This window comes from Pieris brassicae, chromosome 6 (genome assembly GCF_905147105.1).
Source record: "Pieris brassicae chromosome 6, ilPieBrab1.1, whole genome shotgun sequence".
Classification (NCBI taxonomy): domain Eukaryota; kingdom Metazoa; phylum Arthropoda; class Insecta; order Lepidoptera; family Pieridae; genus Pieris; species Pieris brassicae.
In genome coordinates this window covers 2,664,614-2,678,419 of record NC_059670.1, presented here as the reverse complement: position 1 = coordinate 2,678,419, position 13,806 = coordinate 2,664,614, and the positions used below count along the sequence as shown (strand labels likewise).

The following is a 13,806-nucleotide window of genomic DNA, read 5'->3' as shown; positions in this document are numbered from 1 at the left end:
GTCCATGACCGGCGGTATCACTTAACATCAGATGAGCCTCCTGCCCGTTTGCCCCTGTTCTATATTAAAAAAAAATCTATTTGAATTACTTAAGCCTTATCATGGCATGACTTTGAGGTTCCAAAAACTAACACAGACAAAGCGCATGATCATAACAACACTTAAAAAACATACGCATACACACCCATTCACACATTTACTCATACATAATGGGTTATAAGACTAAAATTACTTTAAAAAACTGTTTTAAACATGTACCATGTACCACGAAATAATTGTTTTCAAGTTACACAGGGTCTTCCTAGTGTTGGGACTAGTGTATATATGAATTTTGTCACAACCCAATTGTCATGAATAAAGTTTTCATTATTTTTATTATTTATCATTGTACAATTATTTTATATTAGGTGAGAGAAGCCCTCAATAGATGCGATTGTAATCTTTGTTATTCATTTTCATTCATTCATTCATTTGTTTGCAAGCACAAACAATAATAAATATTACAATTAGCTTTAATGCACCTGAGGTTACGGAATTTGCTCTCACGTGCAGAATTCATCAACACGTGGCAATACGCTGCATTTCCATAGATTTAATTAAATGTTTTATCATTATCCTCGTCTTAAAGACAATTGTTCACTTTTTGTATTTCAATGTATGTTTTATAACAATGTGCATCATAACTTATATTTAAAAAATATAAAGTAAAACTGTAAGGAAAATTATATTAAAAATTTTGGAGTCATACTGGATACCGTATAAGTGCATCACAGATCATTAAAGTCTTATATTTTCAACTTAGTTGGGTTTTTTAAATATATAGAAAAATTGAGTTTAACTACGACTTTGGCTCTGTCACACAAAATTGACGTGTTTAGAACAACACATCGCAAATATTGTACTTAATAACAACGTCGTCTGTTATGACTACTCGTAAATATGAGTAGTTCGTTAGATGTCATTATAACAGATTTTGACTGGACTTTATAATTATTTTTCAAATAAGTTAAGGGCGTTTATCATGTGATTATAAATTCTTATGACGCCAATTGAATGTCAAAGAACTGTAGAAAGGTGTAAAACTTCGGACTGATACAAGATCAAGGTGATACTCACAATGTCGTGTTTATAAAATCCTGGTATAGGCGAATATCTTAATCTCAAAAATTAATTAAAAAATACTGTATATCTTTGTAATATGTCGATCGCGTGATTGGTAAAACACTTGACGTTTGTGTCCTGCACTGTGTGCGATGCGCAAACTTTCCCCCACTCCCTTGTTGAATGCTCAAGATGTTTGCCGGTATCTAGAAATATAAATCTTCTGTGCATATGTTCGTTATTAAACGCCTAAACGGCTGGACAGATTTGGATGAAATTTTTTGTACGTTTGTTCGGCATACTTTTGATTTGATCTTTGAAAATGAATTGCAGAAATCAAAGACTCAAAATTGGTTTATCATTCAAGATTTAGTTCTTCATGTTGCATATTAAGTAATGGGCCGCGAGGAATTGGTCTGAGGTAGGTACGCTGGTTTATAAAGTACTAGCTTTTTGTTACGGCTGACATTAATGTTAATATTTTGTACATAACTTTAATGTAGTATTATAATCCTGAAATAATTTTCGATATCAATAATATAGTTTTTGTGTTTATTCGTTAGAAACATACAAACTTTCTTCTTCATACTATTAGTATAAAGAAATAGTTTCCGCTTAAAGCATTAACAAATTGAAATTCCTATTAATTATATCAATATATAGCTTAGTTTCTATCCCGACCCGACGTTGCAGGTGAAGGCACTATCAGATCGCCATAAGTATATTAGATCCAAAGCTCTAGAATCAAGGCCAGGCTTTAAATCTTTGACTGATTGCTGTCCCGACATCATTAAAAGTTGTCGCTATTGGAATTTACAGAATACTGGAGCAGTATCAAGTAAAGGCAGAAAAACATTACAAGTGTGAAAATATTATCTACATATGCGGCTTGTTTACAATGTATGGATGATAAATTAATGGTTACAGCAAAAAACCTTCCTTTATTCTAGGAATTATCATTCTTTACGTCAATTCAACGTAAATAAAGTTATTAAAGTGATATTAAGTGTTATGTTTACAAAACGCCTTTATTGTGAGATTATGTAACTTATATGCTATATTTAGGACATAATACTCAACAAAGCCTTTTGTGTGGGTAATAATAAAAGTTTATGGCGAGGGTGATGTACACGATAAGTTAATTTTTTGTAATAATAATTATATTTTAAGTTTGTGGGTGAGAATCTCGAGAAGCGCCAGTATGACTCTCGGATTTGTATTGTATTTTGAATTACGGTCACAGTTCTCGCTAAGTTTCGAGTCTGTGCGATGGTGAAGTTCTTTCTAAAATACAACCCGTCATTAGAATAAAATGCATTTTTTAAACAAAAACATTATTAAGGTTTTAAGTAAGAAACTTACTGCTGTTTCCGAGAAGGTTTTTACTTCTTTTTGCGGCATTTCCCTTTCCTATTATTAATTGAAGTATAGGAAAATTATGTTTCTTGTTGGCAAGTATTAATTCATATTTTTTACCTACTATAGGTACAATTACCCCTAGGTTTTGAAGCTATGACCACAATTATCACATCACTTAATCATTCATATTGGGTTACTCAAATCACAACTTCTTTATTCTTAAGACCTAAGATTAACACTCGCGCAGACTCGGGATCGGCTCCTGCGCGTAGACAAATTACGTAACCAATTTCGGTCACAGCGAAAAATCGACTGAGAAGTAAAAAGGTAAGTAGGCCAGGGGATGGCCGGAGCGGACCTTTGCCAACTACTAGATATTTCCTTTCTTTTTGCAGAACAGCGTACCACAAAAGGGCAACTAGGGGACTATTGGTATTTTTACTACATACAATATGTGGTTTATTGTAAAAAACGAAAAAAATAACATTATTGTGACCAAAAGGCTTAACAGAGTCAATTCAATTTTTGAAAATCGTTTGAGATTATTGAACGTTTATTAACTACGAAAAAGATTTTATAAAAAATATTTACCATAGATAGATAACAACTATATATATATAAATATACGTCACCCCATACCAGCTTTGTAATAAAAGCTGTTAATGATAAAATTTAATTTGTGGAGCAGTTTTCTACTAAAATCCAGTTATCAGAAAACATAATTTATTCCGTTTAGAGATTTAAGTACATACCAAACTTGTTCTAAATGTTCCATACATTTTGCTCTCTTACCCCAGAGACTGTTCAGTTTTCCAGAATGAAAACTTTTAGGTTTTTTTGTAAATTTTCTCTGTATAAAAATCAGCGTTCCAGTCATAAGTTTTTAATTAACAAATAAAAAATAGGTTATGGGGGGAGGGTGAAACTTAGGGGTTGTATGTATATTTTTATGATGTGTCATTAAAAAATGAAAACAATTTTTTTGTTAGAAATAAAAAGATGAATCGGCATGGCTAATGACACGTTTAGGCAACATCTGGAAGAAAAGAGGAATTGGTATCAAATCTAAATAAGACTGATACGGGCTCTAGTGTTCCCTATCTCCCTGTATGGAGTAGAAACATGGACTTTCTTGGATCGAGAAAGACAAAGGATCGATACCTTTGCTGGCTGCGAATCCTCATACCGTGGACTGCAAAGCGTACCAATATAATGACCCTGACACAACTGCGCATACAGACTCACCTGTCTACCGTATGCCGACAGCGAATCGTATGTTATTTCGCCCATACAATGTGCAGAGGTGAAAAGAGAGAGAGAAACTGATCGTGCTTGGTAACACAGAAAGCAAAAGATTACATGGCCGTACACCAACCATATGGTCGGATTGGTCTATACCGATCAAGAGAAAGATTCATAGTCCTCAAAACTGTACACTGTCATAAGAGAGGCGATGGAAAGAAACCGGTGGAAAGAGATATTCCGCTCCAGGTGCATCGTTGTTGACCACGACGCTTAGACATGAGCTGCCAATTAAAGAGCGAGAGAGTACTTAGTTGGTTTCTGTCTCGTATATTTTGTTTTAGAATGTATTCTATTTTGGCTTTATATTACTAGAGTTTTTTTAAATATTATATGTGTATTTTTTTTTATAAAATATGGCGAAACGGGCAGGAGGCACATCTGATGTTAAGAGATACCGCCGCCCATGGACACTCTCAATGCCAGAGGCCTCGCGAGTACGTTGGCGGCCTTTTAAGAATTTGTACGCTCTTTTCTTGAAGGACCCTAAGTCGAATTGGTTTCGGAAATACTTCAGTGGGCAGCTGGTTCTACATAGCGGTGGTGCGCGGCGAAAATTGCCTTGTGTGTAAGATTGTTATAAATAAATAAAAATTTACTAACAATCAGTTTAAGGTATGACATAGATGTTTTTTGTCATCAATAGTATTGCTGGATTATGGCAAAGGCTTTGACTATATGTTAAATTATACATCTCTCAAATATTATGTTAAAACACTGTTAGTCTAGTGACAATGTACAGCTCTCAACCGCAAGGTCGTATATTTAGACCGCAATTCACCACTGGATCAAATATTACTCAAAATTACTAGCGTGGGTCAGGCATGGAAGGCTGATTAATATTAACAGTAACAGTTGCCCATAAATAAGTCTGCCCCATGCCCCAAATGTTTATGTTTCAACAATACCGCGTTGCAAGGTTTGTGAAAAACCAATCTCGTTAGTCATACTGAAAAGTCCCGATTTCTAGTAAAATGGGATTTACCTTATAAGGATAAAACTTGAACCTGTTTATATATAAATCAATAAATGTATGTAAATAATGTTATGTTCTCTAAGTGGTTTGTTTAAGATGTATCGTTATTTATGCCTCCTCTGTTTGATATTTGTAAACGCAGGTATGCTAATAGATATTTTTATTCTATTTTTGGATGTGCTTCATAACATAATACTAAAAATACATTTCAGTAAAATTTAGGGCACTGGTGTGCTGGAAGAGATAGACAGTTTAGTAAGTGCAGTAATTTGTTTAATGTTTACTTTCAGTTTTCGTTTTTTATTCACTTACATTTTCTGTTTCCTATATTTTGGTAGGTTGTAAATCGAAATTTCTAGAACGAAAACGTTGGAACTAAAAAGGCACTGTGTTTTCTTTTGCAACTACACCATACACATCATCCTTCGAGCCCTTTCTGCTGTTCTGGTGCCTCGTACTCGTAAACAACGTGATATTTCATGTTTTCCATTTTTTTAAGTGACGTAACGATAAAATACATAAATTGGAAAATTAAATGAATCGTGATTTTCGAAAACCAAATATACGTGTAAATAGCTGTAAAAATTGAATTTGGCATTCCTAAACTATGAGGGTGATATTTGAGGTCAAAGTGAATTTCTTTTACCTACCTAATATAATAGGTCCTTACATATGAAATTGGCGTTTTGTATGGGAGGAACAAAAAGTCGAATATTTTTAAATATAATATATTTAGTTAATCAAAGTATGAACCATTGTTTTCTATGCACTTTTGCCATCTCATAGGTAGTTCATTGATCCCTTTACTAAACAAACCAGTCGGACGGGAATCAATAAAATCTGTGAAGGCGATTTGGACTGCCCCATCAGAGTTAAATTTTTTCCCTTGCAAGAAGTTGTCCAAATTTCGAAAAAAATGGTAATCTGTTGGAGCAAGGTCCGGGGAGTACGAAGGATGTCTTAGATATTCAAATTGAAGCTCTTCTAATTTGGTAGCCGTCTGTTGTGCAGTGTGTGGTCTAGCGTTGTCGTGAAGTAACAGTGGCGTGGAGCGATTGACCAGCCTAGGTTGTTTAGCCGCTAGCTTTTCCATCATGGTTTGCAATTGCTGACAATAGACATGAGCCGTAATAGTCTGGCCAGATTTGAGAAAACTGCAATGAACAATACCGGCACTAGTCCACCAAACGCTTACAAGTAACTTTTTTGGGGTTAATTTTCGCTTGGGGCAGGATTTGGCTGGCTGGCCAGGATCCAACCATTGCGTTCAGCGCTTCCGATTATCGTAAAGAATCCATTTTTCATCACATCCGTAATCCGTAATGATTCGGCGTCAATTCGTGAGGTACCCACCTTTCAAGCTTTTTAATCTTCCCAATTTGCTTCAAGTGAATTAAAAACAGTTTTATCATTAACACCGCAGCCTGCAGCTAACTCGGATGTGGTTTGCGATGGATCCGCTTCCACAATAGCCTTCAATACTTCATTATCAACTTGGGTCTCAGGCCGTCCATGGGGCTTGTTCTGCAGGTCGAAATTTCCAGAACAAAAACGTTGGAACCAAAAACGAACTGTGTTTTCTTTTGCAACATGACCGCCATACACATCATTCACCCTTCGAGTCGTTTCCGCAGCACTAGTGCCACGGCGGAACTCGTACTCGTAAATATTGCGATACTTTAAGTTTTCCGTCTTGTAAAATGAGTGACGCAAACAGAAAAAAACAGAAGAAAAAAAAACAAATGAATGACGGTCATCAAAGCACAAATACATGAGTAAATAGCTGTACAAATTTTAATTTGAAATTCCTGACCAAATAGGAGGGTATTTGAGGTTAAAGTGCCACAGTACGACAAAACGCCAATTTCATATGTAAGGACCTAATATATATGGCTCAATAAATGTTTATAATCTAACGATTTATGTTCTCTAAATGGGTTGTTTGAAGATGTATCGTTATTTATGTCTCTTCTGTTTGATATTTGTAAACGCAGGTATGTTAATAGCTATTTTTATTCTATTTTTGAATGTGCTTCATTAAATAATACTAAAAATAACGTTCAGTAAAATTTATAGCACTGGTAAGCTGAAACAACTAATCACAGTAGGCGAGTTTTATTACCTTGATGAACGAAATTATAAAGAGACTCGAATCTGACATAATTATTGCGTGGAATGACCTGAACATTACCATGAAAACCAAAAAAAATAGTCTGGTAGTTTTTGTTTTAAAGGGCTAAATGCTGGTTGCTTTGCAAATGTGAACATCTAAAAGGGGGAAATCTAAAATGGTGTTGGCGGAGGATGCCTGACAGATAAGAAAATAAAAGCGTCCCAATTTTTTGACAACGTAGTATGACAGTTGCACTGGTCTTTAGATACCTTGGTACATACGGCCCAGAAAAGTTAGGACGACTCATTGTGACTGGGAGAGTGGTGGACCAGACCTCAAGGACCTTACTAGCTGGTCTTAACCATCACACAGGCGCCAAGGCTTAGCTTCGGCTGAGACGAAGACAGGATAGATTGAAGGAAACTGTGTGGAGACACGATGAAATGAAGAGCGCCACCGAAGAAGAAAATGAAATATCATTACTATTCTTTAAACTCGACTAAAATCGTTTGGCGATAAATAATTTTATGCCTATATTATGTAATCAAGTTAAATCTAGATGAAATAGTATTATTACCGTTATACCCATATTAATGCAATGTTCCTGTTAATCCATTAAATTTCTTTTCTGTCGAAATTCTAGTTATCTTTTACTTGCAGACGAATCGTGTCTTGGCATCAGCAAATCGTTATAGTTTATAATACTTTCTTTCACAGATCAAGAATGTGGTGTGATCGGATTCGCACAGTGGAGTCCAAATCCTCGCAATGAACGTCCTCATCTATCGAAACCAGTAAATTTGGTGATCGTCCAGCACACTGCTACGGAAACTTGCTCTCATGACGAATCGTGCAAAGTCATTTTAAAAGGTGTCAGGCAGAACCACATGGAAAAACTAAAATTCACGGATATTGGAAATTCGTAAGTATCAACAAACTATATGAAAACTCTTGTTTTGTTTTTAGTGCTATTCAACTGTAAAATGTACTGATTGAAAGTGTAAGCTGGCTGTATTAAGTAACAAATATTATCTGAGATGAGATACTTAACTGAAATTTTAAAACACTGTAAAATACTGGCCATTACTCTTCTAGTCAAACATTGCTTTCGACATGACATGAAAAAAAAAGCAAGTTAAACATACTCGACCGTCGTACAGACCCCAGCTATAACTGCAATTTCGGCCTTTACTTCGAGAGCAAACTAAGTCTATAGTGTGAGACGGTTGATGTATTTGCTACCGCGGCTAATATATTGTCTACCCGGTTAGTTATTATTTAGCTTAACATTAAGCAATATAAAAAAATGACGAATTATTTTTATATGCATTTGTTTCGCTCCTGACAATACTAGTTATTACATAAATACACACCACAGTTGTTTTCATGATATAGATTGTGTTATTCTGTAAAAATTAAATAAAAAAAAACAAAAGACAAAAGTTTGTGTTAATAATGGATCGCCCTCAAAGCATCCAGATGAGGTCGTCAGTTCGAATTTCTATTATACTATGTATTAAGGCAAAACGGTAAACGTAAGCGTGAAGTTGGCAAATGTTGGACAACATATGTTTTTTTTTTTTTTTTTTTTTTTATAAAATAGGGTGCAAACGGGCAGGAGGCTCACCTGATGTTAAGTGATACCGCCGCCCATGGACACTCTCAATGCCAGAGGGCTCGCGAGTGCGTTGCCGGCCTTTTAAGAATTTGTACGCTCTTTTCTTGAAGGACCCTAAGTCGAATTGGTTCGGAAATACTTCAGTGGGCAGCTGGTTCCACATAGCGGTGGTGCGCGGCAAAAATTGCCTTGAGAAACGCTCAGTCGTGGAACGTTATATGTGCAAGTTATAACCAAGTAACGTTGAGTAATCGTATCACACAATTATAAGGACATATTTTTACTAAATAAAAGTCCTGCCAATATCTAAGTTTTAGTCACACATATTTGGTTTAAGAATTTTTCAATTAAATATTACTAGTTAACTTATTAAATATTGTAGATTCTACATTAGTGGAAATGGACAAGTGTACGAAGGCGCTGGGTGGAATATTGGTGCACACACACGAGGATTCAATGATAAGTCTATTGGAGTGTCCTTCATCGGAGATTTTAGAGGTATAAATAAAGCTGCTGGATATCTTACAAAATCTTAAATCTATTATATATTTTGATTGTGTATTGAAAGAAACATATTTTACACAATATATTCAAAATACATTTTGTATGGTAATAAAAACAAATGAAGATCTCCCCATACTTTACATTATTATAGTAATAGTAATAAGTAATTAATATTCTTATATAAATTACTTGAAAGAAACATTGTGCTTTATATATTTATTATTATTATAAAATAATGTATTTATATATATTTCCAGCACACAAATACACAGTATTTACTTAATAAATAGTAATATTAATAAAAAATTGATACATAGAAAATTAAAACAAATTTAAAAAGTTTGGTCCTTATGACAGCGTGCATTAAGCGTGTTTAATCCTAGCAGCGTTGCCTTGCTGTATTGCGATACTTATTTGTTGTGAGAGAAACGAAACGAGAAAACCAAATTCAACGAGGAGTTCCTGGTACTATTTAAGCTTTTAATTATTTCTGTGCACTTGAAACCCACGACCCAAGACTATTATAGTTTCATCCATGTAATAATTAGTTATGAGGTAATGTAACAAAGCGTACAGAGTACACATGTAGGAAGTGAATAGTCTTTGTAAATAAATTATTACTAAGGTAAAAGCCCCAATCATGTAGCAGTGTTACTAAACTAAACGAATACATCAACCAATAGCGTGTATTTTTTCTCGATCTTTCTCACTTGCTAGCTACTCTCGCTCCTTGGCTATTTGCTTCATGCTACATTCGCCTTCTCTCTCAATCAGCCTCAGTCACTCTCTCCCTTATCTTCGACAAAAACGCTGCACATTTTCGTGACGCTAATATTTTTTGTTAGTCCGTTTCATCCGTAAAAATATTACCCTCATTTCAAAAAACGAAATTAACTACACACCATTGTAACTGACATTTTATTATTATATTCTTATTACTTATCATCATTTGTATACTTATTATTATGAAGGAATTATTAATAAAGTAAAATATTGCTAATTTTTTTGTTAATAATTTTTAGTTATATAATTCTAATTTCAATGCATTTCCCTCAGAGTGGATTTCATTTTTATTATTAAAAGGTAAGAATCATGTACGTAACTATAAATACTGTAAATTTCAGATACACCTCCATCTAACGAAGCGTTGAAAGCGGCTCGAGATTTTCTCTCATGCAGCGTTAAGAATGGTAATTTGGATGAAAATTACAATCTGGTTGGTCATGGTCAGTTGTCCCCTACTATAAGCCCTGGTGCTAAGCTTCAGGAGGTCATAGAGACTTGGGAACATTGGCTATCTAAATTTTTATAAGTATATATTACGTAATACAAAATTATCTGTTAGTTGAACATGGGACTGATAGACTCGTAAAAGTTAATTTCCATCTGCATTTTAAGTCAGCACTATGTTAATTTTATGTCCTGCGAAGGATTTTGGTTCATTGAACTTACCTGTCAACCAACACAATCTATCTTCGTATAGGTGTGGTCTGTTAGCTTAATTATTGAAACGTTCAACTTACTGTGATCATATTTTTTTCCAAAAAAATATAAAATTGTTTGAAATTCAGTGAATTTGTGTTTTATTGGTTATACACTTCTTTGATAATCATATTTATTAAAGGAATAAGAAATTGTCCTCGAATAGTTATGGTTAATTAGACATTGTACATGTAAGTGCGCCAGTTTTGAAATCCTAGTTTGAAAATATAACAGTATTTATCCAGGATTATTTGTAATGAAAAAATATACGATTTAAAATTGCGAAACTTTCAGTGAAAAGATGTTTCTGAGTCTTTAAAGCTTCTTACAAAGTAGGTGAACAGCCTTTGGTGTCCATCAATCGAATACTGTTTTTGCTAAAAACGGAACTAGTAAATATGTACAAAATGTGATTTTGTTTTTGCCTCCGTCATAACAATCCTTTTTCTTTAACTTTCCATAGCTAGGCAAATAAATCAACGTAAGTACGGTCCTATTTTATCATGAGTTGTCCTTAAAGATGCACATCCAATGCTTACAAATAGGCCGTATTAAGACACGAACTGCCAACGAAACGAATGTCACGCTCACATAATATCTCTAGAAGATTACAAAAACTTCCTTATTGCCACTCAGCATGGTTTTATTTGTCAGAACATATGCTTACAATTTGTACAAGGATTCTTAGTTCGAATATTACATTCAAAGTCAAGTTATTTACAACTTAGCTTTTAGTACAGATTTTATGTATTGCATTCGAAAATGAAATGGAATCTTTAAACATATTAACATTACTTCTCTGGTGCAAGGACCGAAACTGAGTCCGTGATAAGAGAACGCCACCCTACTTGCGCTGCTGCTTGCCAGTCGGTAGTCCATAAATTCAGATCGACCGCCAATTTAATCTCACTTTGACAACGCTTTCCATTTAACTGAGATTGGTCAAAACATCTCCAGCCCAATACGCATCCTTATGCAGCATAAAGTTGGTTTGTCCAATCACGATCAATGGTACAGTTTCATTTTTCGTTTTAAAACCACACAAAGTTTACTACCATTTCACCGATATTAAGGGCAATAAATATTTTTTTGGTAAAAATAAAAATGTAATAACTATTAATTTGCATAAATTAACCTAACAATAGATTGTCAATTATCTATTTACAATTGTTAAACAAAAGTACGAAAATATCGCGAACAAAAAATGATAAGGTTACAATGTCGACAAGAACAAATGGCAGCACTGTCTGTGACTTGGGGTCACAATATTATTGTAAATTGTATGTTAATTCGTCGCATATTTTTTATAATTACATAATTTGTTTATCTCTACAGATAACAGCAGTTAATATGAGTTTAAACATTTGAATAATATTTATAGAACACTATCAAAGACACGTGCTTCATGCTTTTTTTATTAATTACCAGCTGATCCATTGACATTGTTTTGTCATAAAGCAGTTCCCTTTTACTTAGGAATATAAAAATAACACCTACTCACTGAACTACCGTAAATACACAATATGTAGTATACGAGTATGTATAGTATCTCGCGAGACGCATAACATGAATGAGTATGATTTTAATTTATGTATATTTTTATAAAAATATGTATATTAGAGACGGAAAACGTTTCTGGAAACTATAGCAGGAGAGTAGATCGAAAAAGAAAAATATATCGATCAGGCCTATTCAAAAGAATTTTGTTGCACACTGGGACAGGAGATATTTTTTTATAAATAAAGATTTGTAAACTTTGCAAAAATAATAATGTATTTTATTTAGCTTGATAATACAAATAATAACTTGTATGGCAGTTCCTTTGAAATTTTCCTGTCCCCATTAAAATCGACATTTTTATTCAAACAACGTTAATTCATAAAATAATCCTCGAAACCATACCATGGTATTTAAGATTTCCGTTTTCTGCTAATATTATTTCTACGATAACATTCGTTATTAGTAACTTAAATAATGACACTTAAAACTAAATGATTATTATTATTATCAATATGTCTGATATTTAAAAAGTCATATACAGTTTTACAAATACATACAATATTTATCTTCTGTTACTAGGTGAAGCAACCCGGAATTACGAAACTTATATAAGAATGGGGTCTTCGATTTTTGTTAGGCCAAGAGTTATCAATGGCAGTCTTATCTAATACGGAAAAATAAATATGTGGGTAACCCGGTATATTTGTATTTTACAATACAGTAAATATTTTGATACAGTCGCTTGATTCTACTTGTTAAGCTACCTAATGAATGTATTATATTTTTCTAGTCAAACCTTCATCATTATAAGAAGGGCTTAAACTTTCACTAGATTAATGATATAGATGTCAGTTGCAACGTTGTGTTTTAAATGAATAGTATTTATTTATTTATACTTTGTTACCATAATATACATAATTATACAAATAAAATAAAATAAAGTTAGCGGAGTTCCCATGTCTAGACAACATGTTTTTTTTTTAAATTTAGTGAGAAGTTTGAAAAATGCTAATTATTTAGTTTTCTCTCACTCTTCTTTATTTTTTTTATAATCAAACCATTTTTATTTTTGTATTTAAATGATTAGAAACTATTACAATTAAATTGGTTGTTTTAAGAGTGTGAGAGTGTTGTGAGACCTTTTTTATCGAAATCGATAAGAAATTCTCTGCTGTGCCCGGGAAGCTGGCAGAGCATTTCATGATTTTTAAAAAAAAAAATTCTGGACTTAAATGTGCAGAACTCTTTTTAAAAACTATCAGGAACTCTAGAACTATTGTGTTTGCTGCCAGAACTCTAATTTTTTTGTGCTCTGCCGGTAAGTGCTCTGCTAACATCACAGACACCTCTTGGGGGGCCATTACCTCCAACGATCTATAAACGATCTTTGCTGCAGAGCCTTTGAAAGAACGAATTATACTTTACTAAAATTAATCAAACGCGGTCAAGTGTTATAAATATTAAATTAATGTTATTAAAAATATATTTATCCAAAATATAGCAGTGACGTTACCGCAGGTTATATTTTAGATAGGCGTAAAATATGTATAAAAACATTCCAGCGAGAAGAAAATTTTTCATACAAACGTTGCACGTAGGTGATAAGGGACTATACTTTGTCAAATTTATAAAACACATACGCGCTTGAAAGTTGTCGTAACTGAGGAGTGTTGGGGAGTAAAATATTATACCAATGTTTTTTTGGTTTTTACCTTCTAGTTTAAAACACTTTATGTAACGTATAACGGTTCTAACATCAGCGATATTGAACATCTACGATTAATAATATGAAAATCATACCACTTGCCAATGTACACTCTATAGTGATCAACAGTTAGTAGTCAACTGAGA

The 13,806-nt window shown here is 33.6% G+C and overlaps 1 protein-coding gene across 1 annotated transcript; it reads left to right on the top strand.

Annotated features, from left to right (window-relative positions):
- The first annotated feature begins 4,834 nt into the window (after positions 1 to 4,834).
- Positions 4,835 to 10,485, top strand: LOC123710598 (peptidoglycan recognition protein-like). The gene is made up of 4 exons (XM_045662613.1): positions 4,835 to 4,880; positions 7,569 to 7,773; positions 8,852 to 8,967; positions 10,098 to 10,485. The coding sequence occupies exons 1-4, from the start codon at positions 4,835 to 4,837 to the stop codon at positions 10,283 to 10,285; spliced, it is 555 nt and encodes a 184-aa protein (XP_045518569.1). The 3' UTR covers positions 10,286 to 10,485.
- The last annotated feature ends 3,321 nt before the right edge of the window (positions 10,486 to 13,806 follow it).